The following is a 17699-nucleotide window of genomic DNA, read 5'->3' as shown; positions in this document are numbered from 1 at the left end:
TAAAAAAATATTATACGTAGTTTATTTTTTATAGGAATTGTAATCATAAATTCGTAGCTCGCTCGTCTTTAGGTGTTTTTAGATGCACACTACGTTCGCCTCTTTGCTTTGCAGCTAATATCACATATACATACATACATATGGTCAGTGGTCACGTCTTGTTTTTGGCAATTGTAGATACTGGGCGATAATGGCAAGAAACAAACAAATAAATAAACTTACTTTTGCATTTATAATATTAGTTGAGATTTCTGTGAATTTACCAATACTTGTTATATACTATAGCCTTTAAAAAGGGAATTATTTAAATAATACAATTATAAGTAATCTCTTTAAAAGCTTTATTCTCAAGGAAAATGTAAAGAATGAAGCAAACACGGCTCATGTGGGTTTCGTGCGTTCCACTTTAAGCAAAATGGAAATTAACATTTTACGAGAGGTTATTCCCTTAATTTTCCAGAGGAAATTTAATTAAACATCGCTAGGTACGTTCTTGGATAAATAAGGTACAATTAAAATCCTTTATTCTCATGATTGAATGTCTGTGTTGAAGTGGGCCCCTAAAAGACGAGTTCAGTACAAATACGGAGTAATTTAGAGGGAGTAAACACAAATAGATGGGTTCAGCCTTTGAGGGTGGCCTGTGAACAGATCTTTGTATGGTGGCCTTCTTAAGAAGCTCCAGTGAGGTTTTGTCACGTCTGTCGCTAGTGACTTGGCCGCGTTTGTTATCTGCTTTTCATCAGAAACAATATTATTATTTTACAATCATATCACGAGGTACTTTGAAACATTTTCAGTGCATAATAATTTATAATTTACGTTTACAATTTCCACAGGTTTTTGCGCGGACTTTCTACTTTCGATATTTCGGCACCAAATTAATATTCACATGATTTATATCATTACCACCAGATGTCGATAAAGAGTTATAATTTGAACAGCCTTCAAATTTTCAAAGAAACGATAGTGCAAAAAAATAATTTTAATACAAGTTACTTGAATAAGTTATTAAAACATGTAGCTATAAAACCTACGTATCACAATAATATAATTGTCTTTTTTATGTATGAATGTCAAAGTTTAATCTTATTAACAAAAAATTAAATATATATTTTACCACACAAATATTACTTGTAATTAAGACTTCTCTATTGCATATTATTGAAAATATAGCAATTTGAAAACGTCTTCCGAGAATATATGTGCTTGCTGCGAGTATGTTTGGAGAGGCAAGATAAGGAAGGTAATTACAGAACACAAAAACACTCCATTTTCTTTCTTAGTTCCCGGCGTGTTCCATTTAGTTCGAAGTTCCCGGTTCTTTGAACTTCGCAGGTCAAAGGTAATACTTTGAGAAAAGTTTGAGGAAGTATTCTCTCTATGTGTGTATGTATATTGTTTATACTGTAACGTTTGAATTGGCTAAATGCATAATAGTTTTTTTTTACTTTGTTTTTGTTATTATTTTGTTATTTTTATCAGTGATTTATACAGAACATGTATTTTTTTAATTAAAGGTAATATTTTAATGTATTTATTTTTAAATATTCGTATAAAAGCAATGTGAAAGTAATGTATATTTATAGGTTAAACGATTATATTATGTACGTTTTCGTCAGTAGACTAAAGGGCAAATTCTCACCCATCTAACATTTATACTTTAAAATTTTACACTTTACCATACTCTCTATCTACAAGCTTGCATAAAAAGATTAAATAATGTAAATAAAGCTAAAGATGTATTATGGAATTTGCCAAGTGAAAAGACGTAGTCTCTACCTATCCCTCCGGTAAAAGGGCATTATGTTATGCAATGGGAGTGATGAATGTGGAAGAAGCGAAATAAGAATGCAGGGATTTTAGCAAGTGGTCGTCTTAGTCTCTACCTATCCCTCCGGTAAAGAGGCATGATGCTATGCATGAAGGGATTGATGAAAGTGGATGAAGCGAAATATGTATGCAAAGATTTTGACAAGTGGAAAGACGTAGACTCTTCTTATCCCGGGAGCATGTACATAGTATATAGAACATATACATACATATAGTCACGTCAATATCCCCTGCGGGGTTGACAGAGCCAACAGCCACGAAAAGACTGAAACGCAACGTTCAGCTGTATGGCAAAATTATAGAGTTGAGATTCAAATAGTGACAGGTTGCTAGCCCATCGCCTGCATGAGGAATATTAAGTTCATAAGCCTATATACATATATTTACATACATAAATACATATGGTCACGTCTATATCCCTTGCGGGGTAGACAGCGCCAACAGTCTTGAAAAGACTGAATGGCCACGTTCAGCTATTTGGCCTAATGATAGAATTGAGATTCAAATAGTGACAGGTTGCTAGCCCATCGCCTAAAAGAGAATCCCAAGTTTGTAAGCCTATCCCTTAGTCGCCTTTTACGACATCCATGGGAAAGAGATGGAGTGGTCCTATTATTTTTTGTATTGGTGCCGGGAACCACACGACATTACATATACATATATATATTTACTATAAAATAATTTATTTTCGTCCACAGGTACAACAATCCAGAGATGATTCCTAGAGACAAAACCGCATGGCAGGGTCACCATGTAATGCTGTAACATGAGTCCCAGTAGCTTCGTGTTGTACATCACTGGCCTGCTGTGGCTCAACTTGACTGATGCTAAAATTGGTAAAGTATTTATTTTTCAAACTCTAAAATTATTTTTTTGTGTATCACAGGTATTAGAAAGGCCATATAAATGAGTAATTGTAAACCGTGTGTAATATTTTTGCTAACTGAAATTTTGCCAAATTTTACATACATACAAATAATCACGTTTGAATCCATTAGGGGTGGACAGACAGCTGGCTTAATGATATAATTGAGATTTAAAAAGTTACAGGTTTATAAGCTTATCTTTAAGCGGCCTTTTACGACATCCATTGGAAAGAGATGTTCTAGTCCTATTATTTTTTCTATTGGTACTGGCGCACGGCACCAAATTGTAAGTCACATATATATACTCGAAGTCCCATGTAGGAATTCTATCCAAATTGAATGTATCATTTGTAAATGAAGACAAAAATAAATTTTGAATAAAATATTGAGCACACAGAGTTCTTGTGTGCACATAATCTTCTGCAAGCTGCTTGCAAGCTGTAGAAGCTCTTTTTCTTCCCGCGTGGATCGTAAAAGTTAATCAAAGGAGTACAGGAGCTTGCACTGTGACTTTATTTTTTAAATCTCCATTACATTATTACACTAGCTGTGCCCGCGACTTCGTCCGCATTGAATAGTTATTTTGGGTATCATTGAAGCCCTCAAGGATGAATAATGTTCCCCGTTTTTTTTTTAATTTTCCATTATTTCTTCGCTCCTTAAAGTTGCAGTGTGATGTAATATAACCTAAAGCCTTCTTTGATAATTGGTATATTCAACACAAAAATAATTTTTAAATTCGAACCAGTAGTTCCTGAGATTAGCGCGTTCCAACATACAAACAAACATCAGCTTTATAATATTACTCGTAGTATAGATCAAGCCAGCTATCTCAACGTAGTGTTCAAATCTTTTTTCTATTAGCTCCGTCTAGCTTGTTGTGTATAAAAACATGATTGTTTGTAAATAATATTTACTCCTGACATTAGAATAACTTATAATCGAAATCTTTTGAAAATAAATTCGTATCTAAAAATAGATGCCCGCGGAATTAAAAGCAATTAAATCCTTCATGGTCCTTTCGAGGAACTTAAATCAGAAACAGATTTACAGAACGAATATTAAATGAACGACTTAAATACGAGAAATTAACATGAAGAACTTCAATTGAAGCCAATTCTGAACGGTTATTTGCGTAATGAGAACGGACGGTGAAACCTTGAAAAAATTATAACATATTTCAAAGCGTACATGTAGTAATTACGTCTATATCTCTTGCGGGGTAGACAGAGTCAACATTCTGACAGGTCAAGTTCAGCTGTTTTGCTTAATGATAGGGTTGAGATTTAAATAGTTACAGATTGCTAGCTCATCGGCTAAGAGAATTCCAAGTTCTGAATCCTATCCCTTAGTTACCTCCTACGACAATTAGGGAAAGCGATGGAGCGATTTTACTCTTTTTTCTATATATACAAAAGCGTATATGAGAACATTTATCGGTGACCTTTCAAGGACCAAATTTCGAATGTCTTATAAATGTGTGATGTTAGGACTACCCATCATCGTCGAATATTTATGAAAAGAGTAATGAGTGTGGAGGAAGCGGGAGAGGTCTATAAGGATCCCTGCCTACCCTACCGGGAAACAAGCTTAATGGTATGTATGTATGAATATGAGAAAATCATGAACGCATATGTATTCTATGCTTTTATTTCTATAGGAGTTTAATTACTGCTCAATATTAATCTTTCGACCTTTTCAGACGTCGACTTTCGTGCGATATCAAAAGGCTTATTAATTTAAGGATTCATTACTTACATCGGCGCTTATACTCTTTGTCATATACATACTCTTAGTAATAAGTAAAGAACACAAAGCACATAAGAGCGTCGATGGTCGAACGGTTAAAGTGTCCGGCTAAAATAAGCATTATTATTTCGGGACACAGGTTCAATTCCTACCTCGGCCATGTATACTACAGGCATTAAAGGCGATATCTGATCATCTTTATAGAGTATAGTCTTTATATATATATTTTTTTTTTTTTGGTACAATTTACACAGATTGCGTTAGCCTCGTAGTAAGTTCGACACTTGTGTTACGAGATACTAACCCAACGATACTTTTTTAAAATAAATCTATACTAATATTATAAAGCTGAAGAGTTTGTTTTGTTTGTTTGTTTGTTTGTTTAAACGCGCTAATCTCAGAAACTACTGAACTAATTTGAATAATTCTTTCACTGTTAGATAGTCTATTTATCGAGGAAGGCTATAGGCTACATTTTATCCCGGGTTTCCTACGGGAAACGTCAACAATGTAGGTGAAAGTTGAATGAGTCGGCCATTTGCGAGCTTTCCACGCGAACGCTGCGCAAACCAACAAAGATATAGTAAAACAATGTACTAAAGATGCGAAGTACTCATTTTTTGCCACAAAAAAGTCCGCGAGAGCATATATATATCTATCTCTTAAGGTTTACTTACAAAAACCACTTTTATGTTCATTTTTTAAGATTATTTTTTCATTTTAAACATAAGTTATTTTGAAACCAATTTTCTTTAATTCAGTATTAATCCTTATCCAAATAAATATGTTTATTACTTTCGGCTTTTCATGTAGACTAAAATTGCCATTTACAGTATATAAATCAGACGAATAGGTTTTGAGATATAGTCGTTATAAGCAATTTGCAGCAAAACGCAAAACATTTAATACGGCGAACCAGAGCGTTCCTTTCTAATACGCGTGACCGCGTGACCCTATAATTGATAAAGCCGAGGAGGATATTTGCAAAAATAAATATGATGCTCAAAATAACTAGGTATTCCACGCGGACGAAGTCGCGGGCACAGCTAGTATTTTATATAGATAATCATCCAAGAACCAGGCCAATCAGAAAAAGTTCGTTTCTCATCATGCCTGGCCGGGATTCGAACCCGGGACCTCCGGTGTCACAGGTAAGCGAACTACCGCTGCGCCACAGAGGCCGTCAATATATGAATCGAAAAACAGCTAGGGTATAATAAATACCTATAAACAAACACCAAATAACTGGGTTTCTCAAGTGATTTACACACTTCACAGTTTAATTAATTTAATTCCTTGCATTTAGCCCCGGGTTATCCCTGGAGATTATCTTGCTAAAGGGTAGTTCAGACTTACTTATTGGTATTAGTTTAATCTGTTATCATATCCATAATAACTAGTATAATTATATAATGTTACCACATGTGACCGCTTTATCTATTTCCCATGGACGTTTTAAAAGGCGACTAAGGGATAAGTTTATTAACTTGAGTCTTCTTTTAGGCGATGGGCTAGCAACCTGTCACTATTCGAATGTCAATTCTATTATTAAGCCTAATAACTGAACGTGGCCTATCAGTCTTTCAAGACTGCTGTTTCTGTCTTCCTCACAAGGGATATAGATTTGATTATATAAATGAATGAATTAACTAGTTTTGCTTAAATCAAACTTGTTCAATACACCAGTATATCTTAGGTTTATCCAGTTCGTGCCTAGCCTGATAGAAATCAGTTTAGTCTAGACCAAACTAGTTTATCCTGATAGGAAAACACATTCTCCAGATTAATTACAAATAGCTTAATTAGATAGCTAGATAAAACTCTTTATTGCACCATAAGAGTAAAACATACAAAACTGACAGAGATAGTACTGGTCACTAAGGCAGTCAAACACCTCATTGGTTAGTAGGTAATCCTGGCTGGAAAACAAATGAAAAACGAATGAAATTTAAAAAAAGGAACAAAAATGGATTATTAATTAAACCATAATATATTTAAGTTTGTGTTTATTGTTTAGTTAAACTTATCCTATTAATATTATGAATGCGAAAGTTTATGAGTATGTCAAGATGTCATTATTGATGTTTGTTACTCTTTCACGCAAAAACTACTGAACCGATTACGATGAAATTTGGTAAGTAGGTAGCTGAAGACCCAGAATAACATATAGGCTACTTTTTATCCCGGAGTTCCCGCGGGTTTGATTCCACGCGGACGAAGTCGCGGGCGGCCTCTAGATGTTTTAATTATTTGAAGTCCTTTAAAAATTTGAATAGTTAGTTCATCAGTGCATATTGTAAAGGTGTAATCATACATAATTTAGATAATACACTGCAATTTACATAGCTTATTCTGCAGTTTTCATCACGACACCTACAAATCCTTCTCTTTGCTTATATTTCAGAAATGTGTATATATAATATATTTTGTAAGTTCAATAAACAGGTACAAAGGCAGACTTATCGCTAATGCAATCACTTCCAGTCGACCTTTGGGTGTTAATTAGACTACCGTAGCATTATTAGTCATGATTCATCTTTTACTAAAATAAATTATGAAATTCCTACTAAAGCCGAGTCTCACATAAGGTTAATATCTTAATAATTAAAGCAGTATAACCCCACCTTTATTGGTTCGCTAAGTTCATTTATTTTGTTACAGGGTACTTCTGGCACATCACAGATCTTCATTATGACCCCTATCATAATTCCCCGGAGTTTCATAGGGGTGAGTTAATTTTACGGTTAAATTTAATATTTCAGGCTGCATAGAGTTATATTTAAAATTTCAGAAATTAATACTCTATTGTTAATTATCAGTTAAGGGGGATTTTTGTGCCGTGCGGTTCCCGGCACTAAAAGAAAAAAGAATAGGACCACTCCATCTCCTTCTCATGGATGTCGTAAAGGGCCACTCAGGGAAAGGCTCAGGAGAGCCAACAGTCATGAAAAGACTGATAGGATACGTTCTGCTATTTGGCTTTAAGATAGAATTGAGACTCAAATATTGATAAATTGCTAGCCCATCGCCTAAAAGAAGAATCTCAAGTTTATAAGCCTATCCCTTAGTCGCCTTTTACGACATCCATGGGAAAGAGATGGAGTGGTCCTATTCTTTTTTTTATTAGTGCCGGGAACCACACGGCACTGTATAATATTAACTTGTAAGTTAAATCTAAGTTAATAGGATTATAATATTTTTTTCTTAGGATGCAAACACAACAGAGGCAATAACGACCACAACCACCACAACAACAGGCACAGAGACCACACGTGCGACAGCTCCTGGCCCCTGATACAGAGCGCAGCAGCCCTGATGGCCGAGAGGCACCCAGACACCCTGGAGTTTGTACTTTGGACTGGGTAAGACGGACACTATTACAAAAATTATGTAAAAATTCAACTACCGTCGTCACCGCAAAATCTAACCGTCAATAGCTGTAATACCTGGACAAAAAAATCTATAAGACGACAACGCACTAAAGAGATTTCATAAAATATTTAATGTTTTTAGCTCCTGACGCCATGAACGTGCATAATATTAAAACGGTATTTTACATCACTTTTATGCCGGTTATAAAATCCTAAGCTTACACGCAAAGTATCAAGTTTATACTTAGATTTAATCAACCCTTTGAAAGTTTTTTATATGTTTTCATAAACGATATCCCTTCACATTTATGGCTACAGCTATTGGTGTTTTACTGAAAAATTTGAGATTTTTTGTATCTCAAATTGACATCAGATGTTATCTGTTTTCTAAAGGTTGACTGGTAGAGAATGGTATTATCATTAAGTTCACCTTTTGTATATAAAACCTTTTATTTGTAGTCTTAAACTATATAACTCTCCTGTTTCGGTCTGTAAGGATCAAAGCATCTAACCCAATGGGAGAAACGCGTGATGGTATGTTTATATGTTTAACTATATATCTTTTTTTAATGTTCCTAGATTTATATTCCTTGTTAATAATTTCAAAATTATTATCAACAAGAAAATTGATTTCCCATTGATATGACATTTGAATTGTATTCCAAGGAAGAACAACGCAAATCTGGTTCGAGAATTCAATCTCTTACAATATCATTTTTTCAATACATTAATTTTTTCACAGGGATATCCTCTCATCATCAATGGAGCACGCCAGCGACAGGATCAAGTTAGAAGCCGTGAGGAACGTCACGGATATCCTCAGCAGGACATTCAGCAGCCAGTTCGTGTTCCCAGCGCTGGGCCACAACGACCCACCGCCTTCAAGGAAACTAGTAGATATGTGGATGCAATGGCTACCAACTGAGGCGTTGCAGACTTTTGTCACAGGTAATCTATTGACAAAAGATATTTTATCATAGACTCACAAATTCTCTAGAAGCCTCGAGCTCCGGAAAAGACCTTGCGACATTCGAAAGCTGTATGGTGTTTGTTTGTCTGGAAAGCGTGTATGGATGATGAAAGCGCGGTTGAAACATTTGGGGGAGTCCTACAGCTCATTAATATGATGTTGTTGTAAGAACTATTCATCCTATGAACAGACTTTAACTTTGCCCTTGTCGTAAGATCCTGTCTATTGTTCTTCTCCAGGCAATTGAAAATTTGCCCTCGATCTAGCGGCATCCAATTGCCGTGCGGTCTGTATATGGGCGGACTAATTACAGATATTACAAATCGTCATTTTAATTACACACCTTAACAATCCTTTAAATATGTCTTTACAAAAATAATGTGACCTAAAAAGTTACACCAGTCATTTCAATTACACACCTTAACATTCCTATAAAGTTAGTCTTAAAAAATAATGTGACCTAAAAAGTAACACCCACATTTTTCTTTCACGCCCCCCTGTTAAGTCTCCTGTTTCAACGTGATTTATATTTTTTGCAAATGATATGGCCACCAGAGGGGTGCCAAAAGCACTTCCAATCCCTCTTCTGATGTATGAAATTGAAATTTTATCGCACAGATTTCGTTTAATCACAAGTCGAGACGGATATCACGTCATAAAAAAGTTTAAAAAGCCGTTCTCATCAAGAACAGCCGCGTGAAATGTAACTCGAGTTATATTTTTTCGTGGATCCCAACCTTCCGATATCGTGGCCTGAAAAATGATGAATGTATAGAAGTTAAACGTGTAGCGTTTTGTGACAGCAAGCCCTCTCCGAATCTGAGCTCCACAAAAATTGCTGCCATCGTTTTTTTAAAGCCTTTGTGTAATTTTTGTGACATTCTTTTAAGCCTTATCATAAAACTAGAGGCCGCCCGCGACTTCGTCCGCATGGAAACCCTATCAATCCCGCGGGAACTCTGGGATAAAAAGTAGCCTATGTGTTATTCTGGGTCTTCAGCTACCTACATACCAAATTTCATGGTAATCGGTTCAGTAGTTTTTGCGTGAAAGAGTAACAAACATCCATACATCCATACAAACTTTCGCCTTTATAATAGTAGTAGGATGAACACAAAATAGTCAAGATTCATATCTCGTAAATATTAGAGATAGAAGCAAAGAAATTCTAAAGGCAAAATAATTTGCCATTTAAGTTGTCTTTTTTTCACTGATGCTAATAAGATTAAGGCCTTTTTGTTATGAAATTTCATCATTTAATCTAGTGCCTAAAATTATGATGATAATGACAGATAAAAATGAATATGTGCATGCTCTACTCCCGTTATCTCGGTGTTTTATACTTTAACTACGTAAGCGGTTTTTTGCGGGAGTTTTTGCCGAAAAGATAGAACGTGATTAAGGTAGGTAGATATCCGGCAGGGACCTACGTTTCAGTGTTTTGTTAGAGATAATCTAAATGGCGTACTTGTATCAAGATTGGTTTTAGAATTAGCTTGTAAAATGTACTTCGCATATTTTTGGTGAGATTTCGTTTTGTTTTTGTTTTGTTACTTATGAAATTAGAATACGGAAAGATGTACATAAGGGTCATGATAAAGTGTGATCATAAATATGTGACATAAAAATCTACCAGGTCAAAATTATGATAAGTTTTTGTGATAATGATATATGTATGTGACACAAACAATAAAATTAATGTATTTATTCTATTTGTTAAGGAGAGGACCACTAGCTCCATATCTTTTCCATGGATGTCGTTAAAGCGACCAAGGAAATAGGCAATTAATGTCAATCTATCATACATACATAAAATCACGCCTCTTTCCCGGAGGGGTAGGCAGAGACTACCTCTTTTCACTTGCCACGATCTCTGCATACTTCCTTCGCTTTATCCACATTCATAACTCTCTTCATGCAAGCTCGGCGGTTTCAGGTACTTTTGACCTGACCCTTTACCAGGACGTCCTTAATTTGATCATATATCTATCAATAGATAATGTACTAAAAATTTCGCTTCAAAACGACGGGCAAGCAACAAAAAAATTACACGAAATATTGCGAAGACACTCTTACTTTTTTTTCCTGTCACTTAGCAAGACCTGATTATTTTTCTATCTCCAAGGTGGATACTACACAATAGAGCAGTCGCACAGCAAACTGCGCATCGTGGTGCTGAACAGCGTCCTCTGGTCTGGTGGTGCCACCACCAATGATAATCCCCACCCACACAGAGGCAGGACCCAGTGGGAGTGGCTAGAACACATCCTTATAACGGCTAGGAGGAAAAAGGAAATGGTGAGTCTAAAATTGCTCTCATGTAGATTTTTGTACATACATACATACATTATGGTCACGTCTATATCCCTTGCGGGGTAGACAGAGCCAACAGTCTTGAAAGATTAAATGGCCACGTTCAGCTATTTGGCTTAATGATAGAAATAGATCCCCTAAAAAAGAATCCCAAGTTTGTAAGCCTATCCCTTACTCGCCTTTTACGACATCCATGGGAAAGAGATGGAGTGGTCCTATTCTTTTTGTATTGGTGCCGGGAACCACACGGCATAGATTTTTGTCATCAGGTTAATTTATTTTTGAGGCAATGTTTTTTAAACAGAATTTGTAACTTTACCTACTTACTTAAAGACCGTGGGCACACTCATGATTATGATACATATTTACCATCATATTGTGCCGTGTGGTTCCCGGCACCGATACAAAAAAGAATAGGACGACTCCATCTCTTTCCCGTGGATGTCGTCAAAGGCGACTAAGGGATAGGCTTATTAAATTGCGATCCACTTTTTTAGGCGATGGGCTAACAACCTGTCGCTATTTGGATCTAAATTTCATCATTTAGCCGAGCAGCTGAACGTGGCCATTCAGTCTTTTCGGGACTATTGGCTCTGTCTACCCCGTAAGGGATATAGACGGGACTATATGTATGTATGTACATTGAAAAACTAGTCACAATAAATATCATTCTTGTGCAAAAAGGCCTCCTCTCTGCGAAAGACTGGCAAACAATGATTTCAATTTCTAATCGGAGATCAGAGGAAACTGTCCCCTTGTTCATATTAACCAATTCCCTTGTAGAAATCAGTTAATTAAATTAATCATATGCCACGTGATTATCCCTGAAGCAGAACTAGAGATTTGTCATTAACTATTAACTAAATTTTGGTGCAAGTCACCGTGTGGTTCCCGGCACCAATAGAAAAAAGAATAGGACCACTCCATCTCGCTTTTTACGACATCCATGGGATGGTAGGAATGGTAGGTTTATAAACTTGGGATTCTTCTTTTAGGCGATGGGCTAGCAATCTGTCACTATTTCAATCTCAATGCTATTTTAAAGTCAAATAGCAGGCCTATCAGTCTTTAAAGACTGTTGGCTCTGTCTGCCCCGCAAGGGATATAGACGTGATTTTACATATGTAAGTCACATGACTACATAAGGCAACTTCAATCGCGACCCTGTTAATAAGCAGCTCCTCAATTTAAATTAAAGGTCCTTACCAACCTTTTTCTCTCTAGTGATCTAAGTAAACATTACTCTTTTCGCCCAGGTATACCTAGTAGCCCACGCTGGCCCAGGAGTGGAAGAGCGTCACAACGCAGGCAGTTCAACGGCGGCGGGTGGGGGAGAACTGACGCCAGCAGCGAACGCCAGGCTTCTCCATGTCATCAGGGCGTTCAGTGACGTCATCGCTGGACAGTTCTACGGGCACAGACACGCTGACACTTTCCGTCTTATATATAGTGAAGGTTAGTAGAAATAACCACTTGATCTCTCTTAAATGTTCAATTGTTCATGTCATAAAAGGCGTCTAAGGAATACGGAAATAACCACTCCATTATCTATCCCATGGATGTCGTAAAAGGCGACTAAGGGATATGGTTGTAAAGTTAGGATTAGTTTTTACGACGACGGGCTAGCAATTTGTCACTTTTATGAATCTCAATTCTATCTATAAGCCAAACAGCTGAATGTGGCCTATCAGTATTTTCAAGACTGTTGGCTCTGTCTACCCTGCAAGGGATATATGTAGGTATATAGACGTGATTATAATGAAATAGTTATTTTGGCCCTATCCTGAGGTATGTAAGGATAGTAGCAAGTGGAAATCCATAGTCTCTGCCGCTGTAGGGCATAGATGTGATAATAGGAGTATATTATGTATTTAGCCCTTATAGGCATACTAGGTATAAGATTAATTTGCCTCGGAAGACTAGTCGCTCGACTGACAAAATTTTGCCAAAAAAAGAAATGCCAGAAATTTATTATTCGTAGATCAGTGATACCACTGATAAATTTCAACTTATCAAAAAAAGGCAATCAAATCCAAAAATTCACTTATTTCGGTAATCGCTGCACTTATTTATTTATGTATATTGTTTTTTTAATGTAGTTCTTCTGTATGTATATTATAATTATTCTATGTTATATTCTATGTAGGTATACATATATGTATATTTATTAAGTTTGACCCCACATAAAGTTATTTGTCAGACCCAATAGTTGACTGGTAGATAATGCTTCTAGCATAAAGTCCGCCAATTAGGCTACTTACTATACATTGGTATTTTGTGCAATGAAGTTTAAATAAATAAATAAATAATTTTGATATATCACTAGAGTTGACCTTAAATATTTTCACACGACTTAGAAGTCGGATTATCTAGAGATAATACACATGTATTTTTGTTCTTTTAAGTCGATATTTGTTATAGTGGTCATTCTAATGCATCACTCCACAATAGTTTAAGTAGTTTCATTGTATATTTGTTGCAGGGCGACCTGTGTCATGGGCTCTTTTAGCCCCGTCTGTGACACCACGGGGTGCAGGAAGCGTCTCCAACCCCGGATTGAGACTTTACAAATTTGACTCCAATACTGGAAAGGTATTTATTATATTGTTATAATATATAAAATTCTCGTGTCACAATGTTGGTTCCCGTACTCCTCCGAAACGGATTGACCGATTCTCATTAAATTTTGTGAGCATATTGAGTAGGTCTGAGAAACGGCCAACGTCTATTTTTCATACCCACATAAATCAAAACAACGTTTGCTGGGATAGCAAGTACTTATATAGCTTTGTTAATTTCATATAAAGTTGTTCTTTGAAGTAGAAAAATCCAATGTAAGAAAATGGCTGATCAGAAAAAATATGCAAATAGTAATTATACAGGTATTTTTCAGGTGTATATGGTATTTACAACTCCGAGTTCAATCACCTGACTTAACATCAATTAACGAAAATTTACGTAGGTATTATTTGACGAGCTCTGACGTCAATCAAAATTACAAGTTTATTGGCGGAACATAATGAATGTCTGTTACTAAAATAACTAAAATTTGTAAGGAATATTGTTCCTTGAGAACATTTTAATTAATTATTATTGACGTTACTTTTACAAAGACGTCGGAATTATGTTTGGAAAATGTCGAAAATATTTTGAGCTTAATTAATCACTAAGCTAGCTTGATAGGTTGTATTGATGTTTAAAACAATATACTTTGTTGGGAGATAATGAAATGTAGCTAATTGAAGGGGTTACCAAAACCAAGATGGATAATTCTTGATAAGCGCAAAGCCTCGAGCTAGTAGATTTATCGGTAATTAACTAGTTTAATCCAAGGTAAATACTGATATAATTAATGAACAAACTGAATTATGATGAGCGTGATTTTGTCAGCGATAGGTTGAGTGTTTTGTCTCTCTCAATTGGACGTTTTATTTTCAAGTTCAACACGAATGATATTCGAGTATTCACAATTCATTATAAAGAGTTACAAAAACCAAAACATTCAGCATTGGACATATGTGTCTGTTTGATCTGGTTTCAAATATAACAACATACCATTCTGCTAACAAAATGGTTTCATTGTGTCTAAAAAAGTTGATTTTAATTTCTTTCTATTTGGACACACCATCGAATATTTAGCAATTTTTTGAAATGTGCCCAGAACGCTGGCAGCATTGTCAAATTGATTGTAAATTAATACTTTTTGCACAGGTCCTGGACTACACACAGTACTACCTAGACGTGACGAACCCAAGAGGAGAGCTGCACTGGTCTATAGAATACAATTTGACCCAATATTACGGTCTTCGGGAGGTCAGCGCAACATCATTGAACGCTTTAGCAGATAGAATAAGGAATCACAATGACAGAGGGTCATTTGCTAAGTGAGTTTTGCCTTTTTTTGTATATTCTTAGGTTTCACGCAGTGATTCTAGACTTGTTTTGTCTACATTGTAACTCGTTTTGTTGTTGGCAATGTATTATTCAAATCCAATTTGCAATAAGTAATTGTATCCGCTTATCATGATACGCGGATTAATCGCTAAAGGTAATGATTACTGTTAGGTTACTAATGAATCAAGCGGAAGGTGATTTTATTTAGCGTACGATGGAATGATTAGATATTAAGGTGGCAATTCGTATGGTAACAATGCGTCATGCAAAGAAAGCTACTATTAAACATACCACCTTTGTATATTAGGAAATTGGGCGAAAAGTAATCATTTTTATTTACAATTTATTTTTAAAATTACCAGGTACTTATCAGCTCTCCGAGTGAAACACTCAACAGATATTTCGGACTGCGATGCGGCTTGCGTACACGTTCACTACTGCGCAATAACCCGCGCAGACTACAGTGATTTTCGATCGTGCGTCCGCAACCCAGCGTCGGCGCTAGCGTCGCGCGCGCCTCACAACTCCGCCGCCATCTTGCTTTACGCCATCTTGATTTTGATTTCTTAATTTAAGGAGACGTTATTTTTAAAAACATTAAAAACTTTTTTCTCTAAGTAATCAATATTAGTACGGCTGCGAAAAAAGAGTGCCTATTTTGATTTACTTGGAAGACTTAGTTGTATAGAACCTGGGATGTAAGTTGATCTATATACAGTAAATCTTTTCAGGTTTTAATTACGGTCAGACTATTGGTGACTATTGTATTTCTTGCAACTGAAGTGAAGTGAATTTGCGAATGAAAGTTCCCGTTGCTATAATAAATATCTCCTAAAAGTTACTAGATAACTACACAGATTTAATATTTTATATGCGCCATTTTTGATGAGTTTTTTTTTATTAAACCAGACTTAAATTGGCAAAGATCTTAACGAAGCAAATTTTGACTTCCTCCCAGTAACCTAATAAAGAAAAGGTTTCAGGTTAACCTCCAGAGTTCATTAGGCTGAAATTCGGTTACGCGACCTGACATATTGATTAAAGTGTTCTAGATTTTGGCTAGTAGTTGTGACAAAGAAATTTGGTGCAATCTTCATCTTCCAAAACAGATTACTGTGGGGTCCTAACTAAATAAAGGCGGTGTGCCCAAAATAATCAAATTGCGAAAGGTCGCCATCATTGGATTGGTAGAACGAAAAATCATTTCAGCACAACATATACTTAGATGTTGAGCGAGATCTTTTCATCAGATTTATTTCCACGAATATAGAATATATACCGCTGTGAATTTTTCAATTCCATCGTTCAAAGGAATGGAAATAAACAAGTCTTGTTATGTTTTCTGTTCAGTTTTCAAAGAAAAGATGATAAAAAGGTCTTAAAACTAAAATAAACTATACACTGATTGCGCTAAGTCAAAAGAAAGTATTCTGGGCCGCTAACAAACCACTTGAAAGTACTTTTGTATTGATATCAGATTTTGCAACTACGTGATAATCGTATCAGTAATACGTTACAACTAATGATAGCTCAAATAAGGTAATAATGGATAGTAAGACTGTATAAAATGGAGATAAAAAATAGCGAAAAGATAAGCCTTGACTCTGAACCATACTAGCTAATGTGGAACCGGGGACATGTAAATATAAGAAAAAAGTCACCTTTACGACAGTAATCACTATAGAATAGGACCACTCCATCTCTTTCCCATGGATGTCGTATAAGGCGATTAAGGGGTAGGCTTATAAACTTGGAATTTTTGTTTTAGGCGATGGGCTAGCAACATGTCACCATTTGACTCTCAATTCTATCATTTAGCCATGCAGCTGAACGTGACCTATCAGTTTCTTCAAGATTGTTGGCTTTGTCTCTCCCGTAAGGGATATAGACGTGATTAAAATGTGTATATGTATGTATCCCTATACAAAAGTAAAATGAATTGTTATCCCTATGGAATTTTGACTGAAGGTTTCTGCTAAATATCCAACAAAACAACACCATTTGTTTCTACTTTTCAAGCCACAATGACTTGTGGATTACCATAATAAGGCCAGGGATATGTCACCATGACGACCCTGTCTCAGGGGAAACTGAACCCTATTTCTTTGAAATCTACTCAGAATTCTGAATAATATTAGACTGTAGAAATGGCAGTTCTACAATTGAGATATCATTATTTTAATCTCAATTTAATCATTAAGCTGAACGTACCTTTCATTATTTTCGACATTGTTGTCTCTGTCTGATATACGATGAACACCTGATTATTATTTTTAATTTTTATGTTTTACCCTTATGGTGCAATAAAGAGTTTTATCTATCTATCTATCTATTATACGGCTGTACGAGTAAAGTTATAAGTACGGAAAAATGTGTAGCTACAACTTATGGTAATCGTCATAACGTTTGCACAAATCTTTCCAATGTTTTTTATTTAAAACTTCAAAAACCGAGTGCGCTGCATGACCGCAGAACATTCCAAAAATTTCAAATAATGTATGACATTTCTATTGTCTTGTATTATTCCGATTTCTGTATATGTACTGTACATTTGTACATGTTATGTAATGCAACAAGCAAAACACGTTGTGTGCTATTAATAAATATAGTCAATATGATATACCTATGTGAATATGAAGTGTAACTTTTGTTAGTCACTTTGAAGTCAGCTTTATTTTTTTCCGTTGATATTTTTTTTCTGAA

The 17699-nt window shown here is 35.6% G+C and overlaps 1 protein-coding gene across 1 annotated transcript; it reads left to right on the top strand.

Moving 5' to 3' along the window:
* The first annotated feature begins 2599 nt into the window (after positions 1-2599).
* LOC106142834 (acid sphingomyelinase-like phosphodiesterase 3a) lies at positions 2600-15566 on the top strand. The gene is made up of 9 exons (XM_060945946.1): positions 2600-2669; positions 7110-7175; positions 7657-7810; positions 8562-8767; positions 10915-11087; positions 12359-12557; positions 13585-13694; positions 14814-14986; positions 15359-15566. Exons 1-9 carry the CDS (start codon positions 2600-2602, stop codon positions 15564-15566), a joined length of 1359 nt encoding a protein of 452 aa, XP_060801929.1.
* The last annotated feature ends 2133 nt before the right edge of the window (positions 15567-17699 follow it).

This window comes from Amyelois transitella, chromosome 9 (genome assembly GCF_032362555.1).
Source record: "Amyelois transitella isolate CPQ chromosome 9, ilAmyTran1.1, whole genome shotgun sequence".
Classification (NCBI taxonomy): domain Eukaryota; kingdom Metazoa; phylum Arthropoda; class Insecta; order Lepidoptera; family Pyralidae; genus Amyelois; species Amyelois transitella.
The sequence above is the reverse complement of the archived record's forward strand: the minus strand, read 5'-3'. Positions and strand labels throughout refer to the sequence as shown.